General features: G+C 41.3%; 1 protein-coding gene across 1 annotated transcript; it reads left to right on the forward strand.

Moving 5' to 3' along the window:
- The first annotated feature begins 993 nt into the window (after positions 1-993).
- PROKR1 (prokineticin receptor 1) lies at positions 994-13,892 on the forward strand. The gene is made up of 2 exons (XM_036751981.1): positions 994-1,521; positions 13,196-13,892. Exons 1-2 carry the CDS (start codon positions 1,049-1,051, stop codon positions 13,890-13,892), a joined length of 1,170 nt encoding a protein of 389 aa, XP_036607876.1. The 5' UTR covers positions 994-1,048.
- The last annotated feature ends 3,480 nt before the right edge of the window (positions 13,893-17,372 follow it).

Consider the following 17,372-nt stretch of genomic DNA (forward strand, 5'->3'; position numbering starts at 1 on the left):
TGAAAATTTTGTACTTATTAGCATCACTGAAGAGCATGGCACCAGGAAGGAATCATAGAATCAGTGATACAGGGAGTAACTGAGAGTGGGTGAAAAGGGTCCTTGGTTATGCAGAAAAAGATTCCCTACTGAAGTACAGTGACTGGAGAAAGAAAAGCAGCCTCATCTTTATGTAGCCCTATTTCCAAGGAGTGCAAAGGATTTCATGAGCATTAATTCATCCATTCTTTTTATATCCAAGAAAAGTTATTTGTTAAAGGCATTTATTTTATAGACAGCCTGGGACCCAGAAAGGGTAAATGAGTGGTCCAGTGTCATACAGAAAGTCAGTATAAGAATGGACACCGATTTCTAGTCTATTTCTAAGCTAGGGTTACAAGGAAGTGTGGCCTGCTTGCTGGAAGACCCAGTGGGATGAGGCGATATTTTCCTGCCCTCATTGGGATATATGGTGACCTTTTTTAAGATTTTGAAAAAGAGCTGGTACTTTGGCAAAGGGGATGACCTCTACAAAGCAAACTAGACAAATTCTCAAGATGTCAGGTTAGACAGAGTTTCTAGAGAATAACAGGCCTCCACTGCCATCTTGCCACCACCCCTGTTACTGAGGAAAAATGTAAAAAAAAAAAAAGCATGTTATTCTGGACATGTGTAGACATCAGGCTAGTGCCTGATTATCTGGAGTTGTCCAACTAATGCTGAGTTTCAGTTTTTCTCCACGTCTCTGCCACCAATTGGTTTGTTTCTAGCCAGTCCTGTTCCCTTTCATTCCCCTTCCCATTACCCTTGGGTGGTCATTCCTAGCAGGCAGCAAACAAGATCAGGTTGGATTGTAGCCCATACCACTGTGATAATGACATGATTTACTAATATGTATCATTTGCTGCTTGTCTCTCTCAAAGGCCTGAGATCTGCACTCCAGTTGTGTTGGGAACAAGGTGGTGACTTGCTGTGTATCTAGAGGCCCAAACCCCTGGGACTCTGACCCGGGCTCAGTTTTGTAGCATAGCATTTGAGCTCTCACTCCTCCCTGCCCACATTGACCACCATGGGACCCGAAGAGAGGAATGCCACTGGCGCACACAACAATTTTGCAGCTATCTTCAACTCCCACCGGGAGCGCACCGCCTCCCTCCCATTCAACTTTAGCTATGGTGACTATGACCTGCCTCTAGATGAGGATGATGATGTAACCAAGACCCGTACCTTCTTTGCTGCCAAGATTGTCATTGGTGTAGCTCTAGTGGGCATTATGCTAGTCTGCGGCATTGGTAACTTTATCTTCATTGCTGCCCTGGCCCGATACAAAAAGCTGCGCAATCTCACCAACCTGCTCATTGCCAACCTGGCCATCTCTGACTTCTTGGTGGCCATTGTATGCTGTCCCTTTGAAATGGACTACTACGTGGTCCGCCAACTCTCCTGGGAGCACGGACATGTGCTCTGTGCCTCTGTTAACTATCTTCGGACTGTCTCCCTCTATGTCTCCACCAATGCCTTGCTGGCCATTGCTGTAGACAGGTAAGTATTAGACAGGGTAGAATGGGAGGGATGGGGGCAGGGGCAATCATTGAGAGAGATGGTTTAGTGCTCCCACTACACTCACCATCTAAGGACTGGTAAGAGCAGTGTCTCTACTCCCCTCCCTCATGTTAGCAAGAGCCAAGTTTCACAGCTGAGGATCAGCAAGAAGAGTCATTGTCTCTTATCCAGGACCTGGTGAGAGGTATCTATGCTCCCTAGATGTTGACAAGTCCTGAGTTCCTCAGCTGTGGCCTGGCAAGAGGCATCTATGTCTGCTAGATATTCTACCTGGCTTAGGTTCAGCTGTTGATTTGTGAGAGCAGCAGTCTTCAGTTCCCCTCACCTAATCTTACTTAGATTGAGAAGAATAGCTCCAAGTCTGAAATTCTGTTATAACAGGTCTAATGTTCAGGGGTCTATCACCTCAAAGCAGAGGGACTTTTCACTTATCAAATAGAAACATCCCTCCCTCCCTCCCTCCCCCAGGCCCCAGCTCCACCCCCTCCAAGTCAGTTCTTTCTAAACAACAGATTTTTAAAACAAGGTTACTGGATTTGTTTGCATAAAATCTGTGGATACATTTGTTTATGTTCTTTTGCATAAATCTGTATGCTTATTTGCATACATTTACACCAGCCTTTCCAGAACCCTGGCTTCAGCTAAGTAAAGTGATATTAATGAGAGCAGCCTATAGCAACTATTAGTTATGCAATTCTCATGGTCTAATCACTTATGGACTAAGTGATTTTTATCAGATGAGCACAATCTTTTTTTTTAAATCCAAGTAAAACTTTATTATAAAGTCCTTTTCCATAGTATAGATCCAATTTAACTGAACCATTCTTACCTATGCTACAGAGTCCATCCATCTCTCTATATAATGGGATACCACAGTGTTATCCCTTATCTCCTAACACCAGAGTTATGGTAGGACTCCTATCAACAAAGATCATAGAATTTAGAATTATAGACATCTCGGAGACCTCCTTATTTTCAAACCCAATGCTTATGGACATTATATTCCTTGAAAAATACAAGCATTATAATTTTATAAAGTAAGGACCTAGACACTTCAGATTATCTCCCTAAACCAGAGAAAGGGATATGAAAATCTACGTAGTCCTTAGGGAAATACAAAGAATCACAAAAGGCTTAGTACATTTTAATTATTTTGTGACCCTGGGCTAATAAAGTTTAAAGTTGCACAAAGACTTTTGGGACAACCTGTTGTATCATCTTGCAGTCTGATTCTAAAGCCATAGGCACTCTCCCCTGTCCTCAGGACCAATGGATGGTATTTTATCCTATGGCCTAATAATAGCTATAATATAAATATAAATAGCATTTATATAACACTTTGAGGTTTGTCAAACACTTTACATCTCTTATTTGATGAGATAATAATTGTAAAATGCTTAGCATAGTCCTTGGAACATAGTAAATGCTAATGTTAAATATTATTATTATTTCATTTGGCCCTCAAGACAGCCCTGTAAGGTAAGTACTATCATCTCTGTTTTACAGATGAGGAACTAAGGAGAGGTTAAGGGACTTAACCAGGATTATGTAGGTAGCAAAGGTAAGAGGCAGGATTTGAACTCAGGCCTTCCTGACTCCAAATTCAATGCTCTATCCATTGCAGCAATGACATCCCTCCATCCCCCATCTCTAGAACTCTGCCTAAGGCTTTTCCCTGGCCAAGATCATTCCAGCTGAACCTCAGAGCCCTGCCCCAACCTCTATTAATTATTGAGCCCTTGCCAGAGCTGGAAATGGGTTTCCAGGACTTTGGGCTTGCTGTTCACCATCAATTTTGAAAGTAAAAGCCCAATCCCTTTACTAAGCAAAAGGGCTGTTCTGTGTCTTCACTGAGATCTGCCAGCACTGAGAAGAGGCAGATTGGATTATTTCATGTGACCTCTTGCTGGCACTACACCCTTTCCTTGGGCATGTGCTTAGTGGCTCTACAATGCAAAAAGCACATGCTTTTTTTTTTTTAAATCAGAACTATTTCTCCACCACAGCTCTCAGCTTGTGTGCTCCAAAGCAGCTAGCATTGGCAGGATACAAGACTGAAAATTCCATTAACTTGAATGCAAAACATCTGTTCAATTTTAGATAACACACATTTTCATTTCCCTTTAATTTAACTTTGTTTCAAAAAAAAAGTGGGAGACAAAAGCTTAGGCCCCTCCTGTCCAGTATTTACTTATTGAATTTGTATTCAATGCCTTTTCTTAAATTTCTGGGACTCTTGAGACACTGACCTAAGAGTTTTCAAGGCCACTACATTCTGTACCCATGATCTCCTGCAGGGAGAGATGGTGGGGCAAAGAAACAGTGGTAGAGACAAAGAAGGCAGTCTGACATGTTAGAGGAAGACTACAAAAGTGAAATGGGAAGGGAAGAATTTTCAAATTCATCACCTTTGTTTGCTGGTACAATTAGAGCACAGTCCCCAGCCAAAGGCGGATTAACCAAAGAAAGAAACAGAAACATCTCGCTCTTCCATTGCAGGTAGTCACTTGGTACAGGGATAATAACTAAATAGAAGGTCAGGCAATAGAGGAAAGCCACTGGTATTAGAAATCCATAGAAAAGAATAGGGATTTAGATGATTTTTTTCACCACATAGTACAGACCCAGTATCAGTTTTTCAACCCCTACCTTTCTCCCGTCAATTCTGCATTTCTAACTCCCTGCTGGCCAACTCCACCTGGATGTCCCTGTGACCTCATACTCAATACATCTTATAGACATATTGCCCTGTTCTTGAGGGCAAGAATTGTTTTTCTGTTTTTCTTCTCCATCTCATGAGCACCAAGCAGAGTGGCTGCCACATAGCAGACACTTTTGAAAGGCTAGTTGAATTGGGTTGAATAACAACTCAACTTTCTTTGGTATTTTAAGATTTACAAAGCACTTTTTTTCACAACACTCTTGTGATGTAGGCTTGGCAAATATCACTGTTTCCATTTTAGAGATGAGACTCAGAGAAGCTTGTACCCTACTTCAATCCTTTGTTATCTTCCTAAAACATTGTCTTATATGTGTCCCCTTTCTCCAGCCTCTGCTCAGTGGCTTCTTACCATCTACAGGATAAAGTCCAAACTCATTCACCTAAGATTAAATAGTCACTTTAACCTTTCTACAGCCAAACAGACCTATTCATAGTCTCTTGCACACACAATTCACATTTCTTCCTCGTTGCCTCTCTTCATGCCATTTCCCATATTCGAACCCTGGCTCTGCCACTTCCTACCTTTGTGACCTTGGGCAAAACATTTATCCTCTTTGGGACTCAGTTTACTCACTTGCAAAAGAGAGGGATGGACTAGCTGATCTCTAAGGTCTCTTTCAAATTTAAATCAGTAATTCCCTCCTCAGAATGTACCCTCTCTTTGCTTCTCATGATCTATATTCAACTCATTTTACAAAGCTCAGGCCACTTCTCACTTCGTCCATGATCAACCACTCTTGTGGTTTCCTTTAGCATTTCTTATTTGTACCAGGATTGGTACTCAGTTTAGGTTGTGTCCTTTAACATGTGTGTCCTGTTTCTCCAACCAGATTCCAACCTCCGGAGGACAGCAGTTTTGCCTTCTTCATCTTTGCACCCTGAGCACACATAGTAGGTGACTAGCAAATGCTTGTCAGTAAGTGATGATGGTGAGGGAGGTACTTATTGTAGATACCTAGGTAACTAGATGGTATTGGATAGAGCACTGGACATTTAGCCAGGAAGACCTGAGCTCAAATCTTACCTCAGAAATGACTGGCTGTGTGACCCTGGAGACGTTACTTTGTCTGCCTCGGTTTCTTCATCTGTTAAGCGGAAATAATACTAGTACCTACTTCACAGGGTTACTGAGTGGGATAAAATGAGACAACATTTGTAAAGTACTTTGTAAACCTTAAAGAGCTAAATAAATACTGTTGTTATTATTTGAAACTGCCCTAGTTACTTGTAGCAAAAGTGAGAGGACCAGCTATAGAAGATTTATAAGACATGGCTATTTTTCTCAAGAGGTTTATAATCCAATGTGGGGGGGGGGGTAGGGAAGGACAAAACAAATATATAAATATATATCTATAACTACATAGCTGTATCTATCTATAGATAGGTTCATCTACCTATGGATAGATATAGCCATATAGATATAGATATATGAAACAATTAAACGCTAACCTATCCAACACCTAGCAAAGTGCCTGGCACACAGCAGCATCGAATCAATGCTGTTACACTTGATTATAGCATTCAGAGGAAAGAGAGATGAGAGCACATAGAGGAATCTGGGGAGGCTTTGGGGAAGGGGTGGGTCATGAGCTGGGCGTAGAAGGATGTGTAGGATCTAAGTGAACAAAAAAGGAGGAAAATAGAGTATTTCAGGAGGAATTCCTCTAGGAAAGGCCTGGAGATACCGTGGTATGTGCCAGAAGACACATGACTGGAGTAGAGAATTGCTATTGAGGAGTAGTAAGATATCAGGCTGTTCGATTAAAAAGATCCAAATTGTAAAGGGCTTTAGAAGCAAAAGCAAAAGAGAATGGACAGAGTCATTGTGATTTGGAAGTGGAAGGAACCTCAGAGATAATCTAGTTCTCAAGGGTAGGGATTATGTTGTTGTTTCCCTGCCATTGTATCCCAACTGTCCTAGCACATAATTCCCTGCAGAATAGGAGTTCCCAACTTGGGTACAAATACCCTCAGAGGGGTACAAGATGTTTGTCAAATGGTATGGGAAATAACTTTATTTAAATTAAATCACTTTATTATCCTATTAAAATTAATCTCTTTGCTTTATTTCTTATATACCCATGCTGAGTAAATGCTAGAATTTGTTTCTTTTCTTATAAATAGGGGGTATGGGAAGACTGACCAAAAGGCAAGAGGTATGAGTCTAGAAAAGGATGGGAATTATGACTCCAATGGTGACTTGAATTGTTGAGGCCACCTACAAAATGTCAAGGATAAAACTTTTTTGATTCAGAGAATTCTCACTCCTTTTTGTCGGTGTAGCCAGAATATTCCAGCATGAGTTTATTTGGAATGGAGTTCATTTCTGGCTGACTTCAGGAAGCAGAGAGGAGGGAATGAAGGCTCTCTGGTCATATATTCATTGCCCTTTACATGGCTCATCTGGTGACTGCCACAATAAAGACTGACATGGACAGGTATGGTGGTGACTCCATTTAGTCATCACAGAAGAAAAGCAAAACAGTTTTCTGCTTCATCTGCTGGCATGCCTTCATCTCACCTTGATTACTTAGGGTTTTGCCTGCCCAGACAGCCTTTCTTCCCTTGAAATATCAGCAATAAGTGGATTGAGGGATGAGTCATTGATGCTACCTATAGCTAGCTGACTGGGCATCAGGCAAGCTGGTGGCAGATGCATAAACAGAAAATATTAATCTGCTGATTGCAGTCTTCCTTCTTAGAATGTTAATGCAGACAGAAATGGATGATGGTGAGGAATACAAATAAGGAGAGGTGTCACTCACTTGACAAGCACTGATTGAAAAGTTTCTGTGTGTCCAGGCTTGTGATGGTCATGGTGAGTGATCTTAGAGAAGGAACAATTAAAATGTAGTCGATGTATCAATCTCTAGCAATGGCACCAGTCGAGGTTGTAGAATCCTCTCTTGCATAGCACTCTCTCCTACCCTGACTCCTGTCTAACTTCTAATCCCCATACTCCTTTTTCCAGCCCCTTCCCAGAAACCTCAAGGGATTCTTCCTTCTTCCCCACAGAACCTTTGTTCAGTGCATCATGAAGGATGGAAGGAATTCTAGAACTATGGAATGCTAGAATTGAAAATGCCATTCCAGATGATTGAGTAGAAACCCTTCATCTTACAGATGAGGAAACTGAGGCCAAGAGAGGGAAAGTGACTTTTCCAAGGTCACTGTGCTAATAAGTGGTAGATCCATAGCACTTGACAATGATCTTTCTACCACTCTACGTACTCTTCTAATGAATGAGTTCCTTTTATTCAGACGGAGGTGGGTTAAAAAATTTTTTCACGGCTGAGCCAAGATGATTTATGGGTTATAAGTCTGGATTCTCTAGCTGAGCCATGTGCTCCATCCTTGAGAGCAAAATTCAGCTACTCACCCTGCACTTACTTGAAGCTCTGACAATAAGCTGCACAGCATTGGCCTGCAAATTATAAGAGTCTGAGCTGAACCTCAGGGCCACCTCTGTCTCCAAGGGACAGTGCTAGCAGGCACTCTCCCTCCCCATCAACACACCCCAAATTCAACCTGGCCCCTTCCTTTCATCTTGGATCAAACAAGAAGAGCCATAAGTGTTACTTCTTTTTTTCAACTGGTATAGTACATCAAAGCTGCAGGGCTGATTTTCCATACAACCAGAGCAGATACACAGTGGTCATAGGAACCTGAAAAATAAGGAGATGTCTAGGATGGAATTGTTTTCCAGAGGCTGGTCCACAGAACTGCCAGGAATTAGTTCTGAAGTACAGATGAATCCAGGTCAACTTTAGACAAATCATTTCCCCTCTCTTGGTCTCAGTTTCATCATCTGTAAAAGGAGGGGGCTCAGACTGGATCCCTTTTAAGTCCTTCACAGCTCTAGATCTATGATCCTATGATCTCTAAGGGCCTTCCAGCTCTAATTCCCTTGAGCCAAGCCTTGAAAATAGAGGTTGTGACAATGAATTTACTGAAAGAAAATAGCAACTTATTCATTACAAGTTCCATTGAATTACATTTTAGTACCCAAGGGGATTGAATTATGAAATAAATAACTTGAAATTCCTTATGAAATATTCTAAAGAATTAGATGCTATTGGGCAGGAAGGAATAGAATCAAAGTGCTGACTACAAAAACATGTAAATATGGAAATTCTCTTTGACTAGGTTGCCATTTATGCTTTTATATGATGGAGCCAAATTGTGATAAAAAGCCGTAAACTCCTGGGTTCGCATCATGAGCAGCAATAGGTTTGGAGCACCCATTGCTGTAGACAGCTGTGTGGGGCTAACATCATGATCTTTGTAAGAGGACCCTTACTTAGTGATGAGGGGATTGTTAGCTCACTTCAAACCACACTGATCCCTCTGTAAGTCCCTTTGTGACACTGTTATACTCACCCAAGTAGCATTGATGGGCTTGGCAATGAGTTCCATGAGGGGGCTGAACTTTGGCTGGAGAACTCCAACAGCCACCCTGAATAATAATGCAGCCAGCTGGGGTGAATGGTGGGTGGGATTTGATCCAATTTTATCTAACATCTTCAGAGAGCTAGAAGAGGGAGGGATTGGCACTTGAGTAAAATCTCTATCTGCAGATAGATAGATAGATAGATAGACAAACCAACTCACAGATCATTTATTAAGAGCTATGTGCCAAATATTGGTGATTCAAATACAAGCAAACATGGCAGTCCCTACCCTCAAGGAGATTATATTCTAATGAGGGAAGACACTTGAAAGGGAACTGGAAGATGGAGGTGATAACTGCATGGCATGATTGGGAGCCTTGGGACCCAACAAGATAAAGTAAAAGCTGGCCTAGCAGAGCCAAGGGTCCAAGGGGAGGCATCTGGGTCACCTGCCAGTTTGGGGTGATGGTAGCACTAAAGACAACTTGGTTTGGAGTGATTTGGGAAGTGCTCAGTCGGTTGCTCTTGTCAGAACTGGTGGGGGAAAAACTGGAGGGAAAAGAAGCTAAGAGTAAAACAACAACAACAAAATTATTATTGCCTAGGGAAAAAACCCAAGTTGTAGTCAAGCAGCTTTCTCCATAAAGAAACAGTACCATGAATCTGGATGTACAATCAATATTAATGGTAAGACTAAGTTTATGTTGACTTCCTTTAGATCTACTGCCTTATTTCCTTCATGTTTCTCTTGACTTATAAGCACTGAATTTGTAAGTACTTGCTCATTTCCAAGGTTTAATAGTGTTTGTTCTTCCACCTCCACAATTCCCCTTTTCAATTCCCCTTCATATACAAATATCTATCCTCACATTCCCCCCTCACAAGATACAGGAATTCTTCATAGAATTGATGTGGTTTGGGGTGCTGGGAACCCCTAAATATCAGGGTACAGAGTGGTGTCTGTCTGGGATGAATTCACCCACTCAAACCTTCTTCCAGTCAAGTTTTATTGTAGTGCCAATAGAAGCAGGAGAAATTATTGGAGAACCTGCAACTTAATGGGGGGTGAGACTAATGCTTATATACAAAAAGGACAAAGGATCTGGATTGGATTAAGGAGTGTTGGGCCAGGTGCAAGCAGTGAAAGCACTATCGAGTAGGCTAATTAGGTGATCTAGATGGGATTAAGGAGTGGTCAGTATGCAAGTAGCCTGGGGTAGGTTTGGAGCCACAGTGAAAGGATGTCAAATAAACTAATTAGGCGATCTAGCTAGGTTGGGGTGAGCCAGTTGCCTTGGGTGGAGGCACCATGATCTGGGCTGCCGAAATGAGAAAATTCAGGGCCTGGCTTCAAACACCGGGTCTTTTCCTTTTAGAGGTCCGGGTTCCATCCCTCCATCAGAATAATAGACTTTTAGATTAGAAAGGACCTCAGAAGCCAAAGGGTCCAGCTCACATATGAAAAGAATTGCCATTGTAACATCCTCAACAAGTGGTCATCTATTTGAAGACCTCCAGGAAAGAAGAAGTGACTTCCTACCGAGGCAGCTGGGACAGCTCTGGTTGTCTGGAAGTTTTTTCCTGACGTCAAGTCAAAATGTCTTCTTTTTGAAACTCTGGAACTAAACAAAATTATTCCAATCCGTTTTTTCACATGGTAGCTCTTCAAAGACTTAAAGAGAGTTATCATGTCATCCCAGACTCTTTTCTTCCTCATGCTAAACAACCCAAATTCCTTCAACAGATTCCTATATGATAGAGACTCAGGATCCTCCACCATCCTGGTTGTCCTCTTCTTGATGCTCTCAGGCTTATCAATATGCTTCTTAACCTGCCACGCCCAGAACTGTACATAATACTCCATATGTGGACTGACACAAAGAGGCACTATTACCTCCCTAATCCTAGAAAAGATACCTCTCTTAAGGTAGCCCAAGGCCACATTAAGTTTTTTGACTGCTACAACCTACCTCTGGCTCAGAGTCAATTGGCATTCCACCAAACCCTTTAAATCTTTTTCAAACAAACTTCTGGTTAATATGCCTCCCGCATTCCCTACTTGTTGACTTTCTAAACCCAAGTACAAGATTTCCCATTTAGCCAAATTACATCTCAGACTGAGCCAAATGCTCTAGTCTCTCAAAATGTTTTTGGTTCCTGAACGGCATCCATTGTGTTAGCCACAGCTTTGCATCTTCTGCAAATTTGATGAGCCTGACATCTATGTCTTTGTCCAAGTCATTAATGAATATTAAACAGCACAGAGCAAATGCAGCTCACTGGGGCACTTCAATGCAGACCTTCTGCCAAAATGACATTGAACATTAATGGCTACCCATTGTCAGCCATTCAACCAACTCTGATCCATTACTTTTATTATCACCTAGTCCCCATCTCTTCATGGCTCCATAAGAATAGCATGAAATGTTTTAACAAATGAGTCACTAAAATCTAGACAAACTCAAGCTTCAGAATTTCTCTAATATAATAGTGTAGTAACAAAAAAAATGAAGTAAGTCTGGCATGACTTGCCTTTGATGAAACCTTTTGGGTTCTTTGTAATCATTGATTCCTTCATTAATCATCTTGAATATCCGCTAATTATCTTTTTAGTGATCTGCTCTTGAGTTTTCCAAGGAATTGAAGTCAAATTCACTGGCTTATAGTTTGCAGATTTTGGCCCCCACCCTTTTTTTTTTTTTTTGAAAATCAGGAAAAACTTTGCCCTTCTCCAATCCTGCAGTACTTTCCCCATCCTCTACAAATGTTCAGAAGTCACTGACAATGGCTCATTAGTTATGTCTGCCAAATGTGCCCAGATCTAAGGACAGCTGCAGTTCATTTGGATCAAGTGACTTGAATTTATCAAGAAAAAGTAGTTGTGCTCTTACTATCTCCTTACTCATCTTGGGTAGCTATTCCTCATTAATTATTTTTGTTCCGTTATTTCAAAAGCAGAGAAGTGAGAAGTAAAATGATAATCGAATAGCTCTGCCTTCTATCATCCAGACAAAGAGAGGCGTTTATCCTTCCTTCAATACTTTTCCCATCCATAGCTTAATTTTTTCATTGTCATTAACTTTTGTTGCCAGTATCAATTCATTCTTCCAGAACACAAGGGTACTGTATATACTGTAGCTCTTTGGAATCTCTCCTGGAAGAAATCCTTCTTCTCACATAAATGAGCTCATTTCCTCCCCAAAAGTGCTATTTTCTTGTCTGGATTGCTTTAGGAAAAAGCAGTGTGCTTCACGGGAAGGACAGCAAGGAATTCTGAGTTCTTGTCCAGGTCACAATAGTAGAAACAAAGTGTAGCTCAGTGATGGAAAGAGGACAAGAGAAAGCCAAGAAACCTCAGTTCCAGTCTCTGCTCTTCTTGACCTTGATCCAATTCATGAATCTTTTCTTTGATGCAGTTTCCCCAACTTTAATGGATGTTTGTGAGAGTAGAATGAGGTGAATAGGGAGGCAGCATAGTACAGAATGATAGATTTGATGTCAGAGAAGATGAATTCAACTCTTGGCTATAACACTTGCTTTCTTTTTGATCTTGGGCTAAGTTACTTAAAGTCACTGAGACTCAATATTCTAAACTGCAAAATGAGGGATCTGTCATGAATGATGTCTAAGGTCTATCCTAGCTCTAAACCCATGATTTAGCTATATAAAATAGCTGTAGGCACTCTTCCTTTCCTCATTTGCCTTTTGAATGTGAAAGAAATAATCTCTCTTTCTAGTGCTGTCCTAGAGAGGAGTAATTAATTGTTTCATTTGCTCTGTGAATTACTGACAGTCCTACTTTTGAACTACAAATGAATTGGAATAAATATCTATGGAAAAACTGTTAAGATCATAGATTTAACCCTGAAAGGGATCTTAGAAGTCATTTGGCCAACTGTTTCCTTTTCCAGAGGAGGAAAGTGATTAATGGCTACCCAGAGAAGTGAAATAATTCACTCAAGGTCTTACAGATGGCAAAGCTCAGATTCATATCTAGGTCTCTGACCCCCAAATCAAACAATTCTTCCTGTTATATCACACACAGAGTCTCAAACTCAGGGAGTGGCAGGCTGGGAATAAGGTTGGTAAGTATTGTTGTTTCTTTAATATTTCAAAAAAGTGGTGGTTTCATACATGTGGGTACTTCTACCATTGATACAGATTGCAACTGCTTAATAGAATGACTGGTGAGTTACCATGGCAAAAAAAAAATCCATCACCTAGTTGCCAGCTTTTTGGATACAGATACCTCCAAGCTTAGCTGAAGTAGTCCTTGAACAATAATCCACTTTCGGGCCCATTTTTGAAGACTCTCCAGTTTGGCAGAATCTCCCTAAGGTCTGTGCTCCACTGGCAACACAACTTTCAAATCACCCCTGTTGTCACTTTCACCCCCATAATGAGGAGTCAGAGGATTTAGGTGGAGGACCATTATCAATAGCACTAGCAATTACTCTTTTACTCCTAATAAGTGTTGCTGAAATTAGAATAACGTCAAGCCCGTTGTCTTCATTATTGTTGTGGCTATTTTGTCCCCTAGATATCTGGCTATCGTCCATCCCCTGAAACCACGGATGAATTATCAAACTGCCACCTTTCTGATAGCATTGGTCTGGATTGTATCCATCATCATTGCCATCCCATCAGCTTACTTTGCAACAGAGACGGTCCTCTTCATTGTTAAAAGCCAGGAGAAAATTTTCTGTGGCCAGATTTGGCCAGTGGACCAGCAAATTTACTACAAATCCTACTTCCTGTTCATCTTCGGCATTGAATTTGTGGGCCCCGTGATCACCATGACCCTGTGTTACGCTAGGATCTCCCGAGAGCTCTGGTTCAAGGCTGTCCCTGGCTTCCAGACGGAGCAGATCCGGAAACGTCTCCGTTGCCGAAGGAAAACAGTCCTTGTGCTCATGTGTATCCTGACTGCCTACGTGATCTGCTGGGCCCCTTTTTATGGCTTCACCATTGTCCGGGACTTCTTCCCTACAGTGTTTGTGAAGGAGAAGCACTATCTGACAGCTTTCTACATCGTTGAGTGCATCGCCATGAGCAACAGTATGATTAATACGGTATGCTTTGTCACCGTCAAAAACAACACCATGAAATACTTCAAGAAGATCATGCTGCTCCGCTGGAGGTCTTCGTACAATGGGAGCAAGTCCAGCGCAGATGTTGACCTCAAGACCAGTGGCATGCCTGTTACAGAAGAGGTGGATTGTATCAGATTGAAGTAATCTATTGGCTCTTAAAAAAGAAATAAAACATTCTTCAAGCTGTAGGGTAACAGAAGTGAAGAGCATGCTATTAGATGAGTGTTATCAACAGAATCAAGGCTCAAATATTTAAAAAGTCAAGTATATTGATGCAGTCTAGGATCTCACAATTTCATGGATGAATAGATATCATCATTCATCTGTATCTATTGAGTACCTACTGTATACAAAACAGTAATGGTAGGTGCTGGGGATATAAATTTGTGTCCAGAATGTATCAATAGAAGAATAAAAATATAAATTAAACCAATACATTCTTAAACAAGGCAGCATTGCATAGTATATCAAAATGCTGAGTTGGGGTTAAAGAAGTTCTGGGTTCAAATCCTACCTTCAACATTTAATTGTTGTGTAACCTTGGGCAAATGATTTAGCTTCTATAAGCTACAAATAAATTTCATGGGATTTAACTAATAAGGTATTAATGAGTAGCGATCTGTGCCAGTAGAAACTTACACACTGGGATTTCCTTACCCTGGCAAAAATCACAGATCCTGTATTTGAGTATGAACAATAAAGTGTTGATATCATACACAGGCCAAGGATAAGTAAATATTCAGGCTGGTGAGCACAGATGGATAAATGTATTCCTGGAGCGTTAGGTTCTGTTTCTCTGACTCCCAGGACTACTCTCCAAACATGAACATGGATCTTCTCTGACATCACTCCTAGCCATGAATTGTTCAGGCTCCAAATCCCAGTTTTTCCTGTGCTGCTCAGCATAAAGAACATGAAGTGTTTGGAAATGAAGATGGTACTTTATGGGGGAGACCTTCAGACTCCCAGACTTTGGTATTCTGCAAAAGCTCTTGTAATTTCTAGAACGTACTCCATGCTGGGGGGGTGTCAGAGAGGAAGAGGTCCTTTCCAAAAGGATGAACCTTACTATAGGCAACTTTCTTATGTGATATGAAGGGCAGAAGGAAAGCTCCCAGTAGGTCTCTTTATGCCTGAAATTCTACTATTCGTGACTCACAGACTGCTCATCTCTCCCTGATCATCTTTTGAAATGCAAATATCCCTGAGAGGGGATGAAATGAATGCATTCAGCTGACCTAGCCATAGCAGAGACTTGGGGAGTTGGAATAGCATTGGGCACCTGCTGGGAAGAGAAACACAGAAAAGGGAGAAGTGTATAATAGAAACAAGGAAGCCTCCTTTTTTTTTTCTAACTGTTCTTCCTTGGTGGAGCCATAGACTCCCATATTACTGCTAAATGAGAGCAGCCTATTATCATTAGGTAACTCCTTTGGACAAAGGAAGACCCCAGTCCAAATGCCACCACCGCCAACCTTTCTTCATTGTTCTTTGTGTGAGCTATTCCATTGTTCTCCTAGAGGTTAGCTGACAGCCCGGTGAAAGAGATCAAGGTCTGTGAAGCAATTAGGAGCAAATGATCTCATCCATTTGGCTCCATGACCTCCAGAATAGCAGCAGGATTTCAGCCATGCGCTGCTGACAAGCTTCTCCATGTTTGGGAAGCTGAATGGTGCAGGAAACGGCATGCTGGACTTGGGGCCAGGGGACCATGATACTGGCTGTCACCATGGGCAAGTTACAACCTCTTTGAGCCTCAGTTTCCTCACCTGTCAAAGGGGATCCTGTTTCTCGCACTACCTACCTCACAGGGTTGTTGTGGGGAAAGTGACATAAATGTGAGTTATTGTTATGTGAGTTCTTCCAAGACTGCATGTTCCCGGGACTCCAACAATTTTCATCTCTAATTGTGTTTTTCTTATTCCATGTGTACATATCTCTAGAAGGACTTTATTTTCTAATTGCCTTTAGTATACATAAACGTTCAGGCTGACTGGGAAATGGGTTTGTGGAATGGGAGTGGGGGTTTTGTTCTTTTCTAAATACAAATGTTCTTTTCTGCAGGGAATTTTCAAACTCTGGCCAATTTCTTCCCACCATGCAGCATTCTCAGCCCCTTTCCCCAGCCAAAGTATCCTCAAAGGATGCAAAGAACTTTTAATAGTCGTCTAGGAAAAACATAACTTGGAGTGCACCAAGTCACATAATGCGTTCTAACGCCAAGAAAATAAGTCTGGGATTATCTAATATGTTATTTGAGTTTTGCTTTTTAGTAAGTAGTTCTCTCCATTAGCAAGGATAATTGAGAGTTGGCTATATTAAGCTTGAAGCTTTTTAGGTAATACTAAAGTCTGTCTCCCCCATTGTTGTTATGAAATGTAGAGAATCCCCCCCACCCCACCCATAGTAATGGAAACATTTTCAAGACATAGAACTGTATAAGAAGATTGAGTGCTGGAACTGGAGTCAGAAAGACCTGATTTTAAAATCTACTTCAGACACGAGCCATGTGACTCTGGACAAATCATGTAACTTCTCAGCCTCAGTTACTTCATCTTTAAAACAGGGATGATAAATCTCACAGACTTATTGTGCAAATCAAATGAGATAATGTATAAAAGGTGTTTTGTGAACTCTAATGTGCTATGTAAATGTCACTCATGATTATTATCATTATTATGGTTGTTATTAAATATTGTCATCTGCTTGTGATGTTCTAGGGAATATAAATATTGTGTTGTTACCAGGTGAAACAATGGATATGCAAAACTAACCACGCTATTTATGGATGTCTCCCCCGCCCCTCAAAATAAAATTGTTCTATCGTGTCTATGTATTTGGGCATAAATGATGTGAAGTATTCTGAGCAAGTACTGAAATAAATATTGGTCAAATTGTGTGGATTAGTGGATTATTGCTAGCAAATGTCAAAGTTGTCTTGTAATCACAAACTTCCATCTACTTTTTTCAGCTTCTTGTCTAAACCCCTTTAGTTTTCTTATAGTGGCAAGCTAATACAAGGCACATTCTGCGCCTATGACATAAAACAAAACCGAAGTACTATCCACAAATGGTGATCATTTTAGTGTCTGTGATGTGATGACTCTTGTGTTCCCAGTCTGGCTGTTTGTTTATTTAACTGATGGCCCCAGTCTCAGCCTTCCCACTACCCATCATCCCTCCCGAACTAGGGCCAACTTTCATTATTGTTGTTATCGTTCGGTCATTTCACTTGCACCCAACTCTCCATGACCTCATTTGGGGTTTTCTTGGCAAAGATGCTGCTGTGGTTTGCCATTTCCTTCTCCAGCTCATTGACAGATGAGGAATTGAGGCAAACAGTGAAGTGACTTGCCCAGGCTCACACAGCTAGTAAGTGTCTGAGGCTGCATTTGAACTCGTGAAGATGAGTCTTCCTGATTCCAAGCCCAGTGCTCTCTCCACTGTGCCACTGGCCCCTGTGGGCTACTAGAAAGTTGAAATGCTGTTAAAGATAACACAGGGAGGAATTGCGCATATCTTAATTCTTTTATTCCCAGGGCCAATCGTTTTTATTTGGGTACAAATATTCCTTTTCTACTGGGGCAGCTAGGTGGCCCAGTGCACTGGATCTAGAGTCTGGAA

This window comes from Trichosurus vulpecula, chromosome 3 (assembly GCF_011100635.1).
Source record: "Trichosurus vulpecula isolate mTriVul1 chromosome 3, mTriVul1.pri, whole genome shotgun sequence".
NCBI lineage: Eukaryota > Metazoa > Chordata > Mammalia > Diprotodontia > Phalangeridae > Trichosurus > Trichosurus vulpecula.

What these genes read in the sequence shown, in the direction of transcription:
- PROKR1 (XM_036751981.1), top strand. Translation starts at nt 1,049, where the DNA reads ATGGGACCCGAAGAGAGGAATGCCACTGGCGCACACAACAATTTTGCA. An exon ending in CTGGCCATTGCTGTAGACAG is followed by an intron (nt 1,522 to 13,195) that starts GTAAGTATTAGA and finishes TTTGTCCCCTAG; the next exon opens with ATATCTGGCTATCGTCCATC.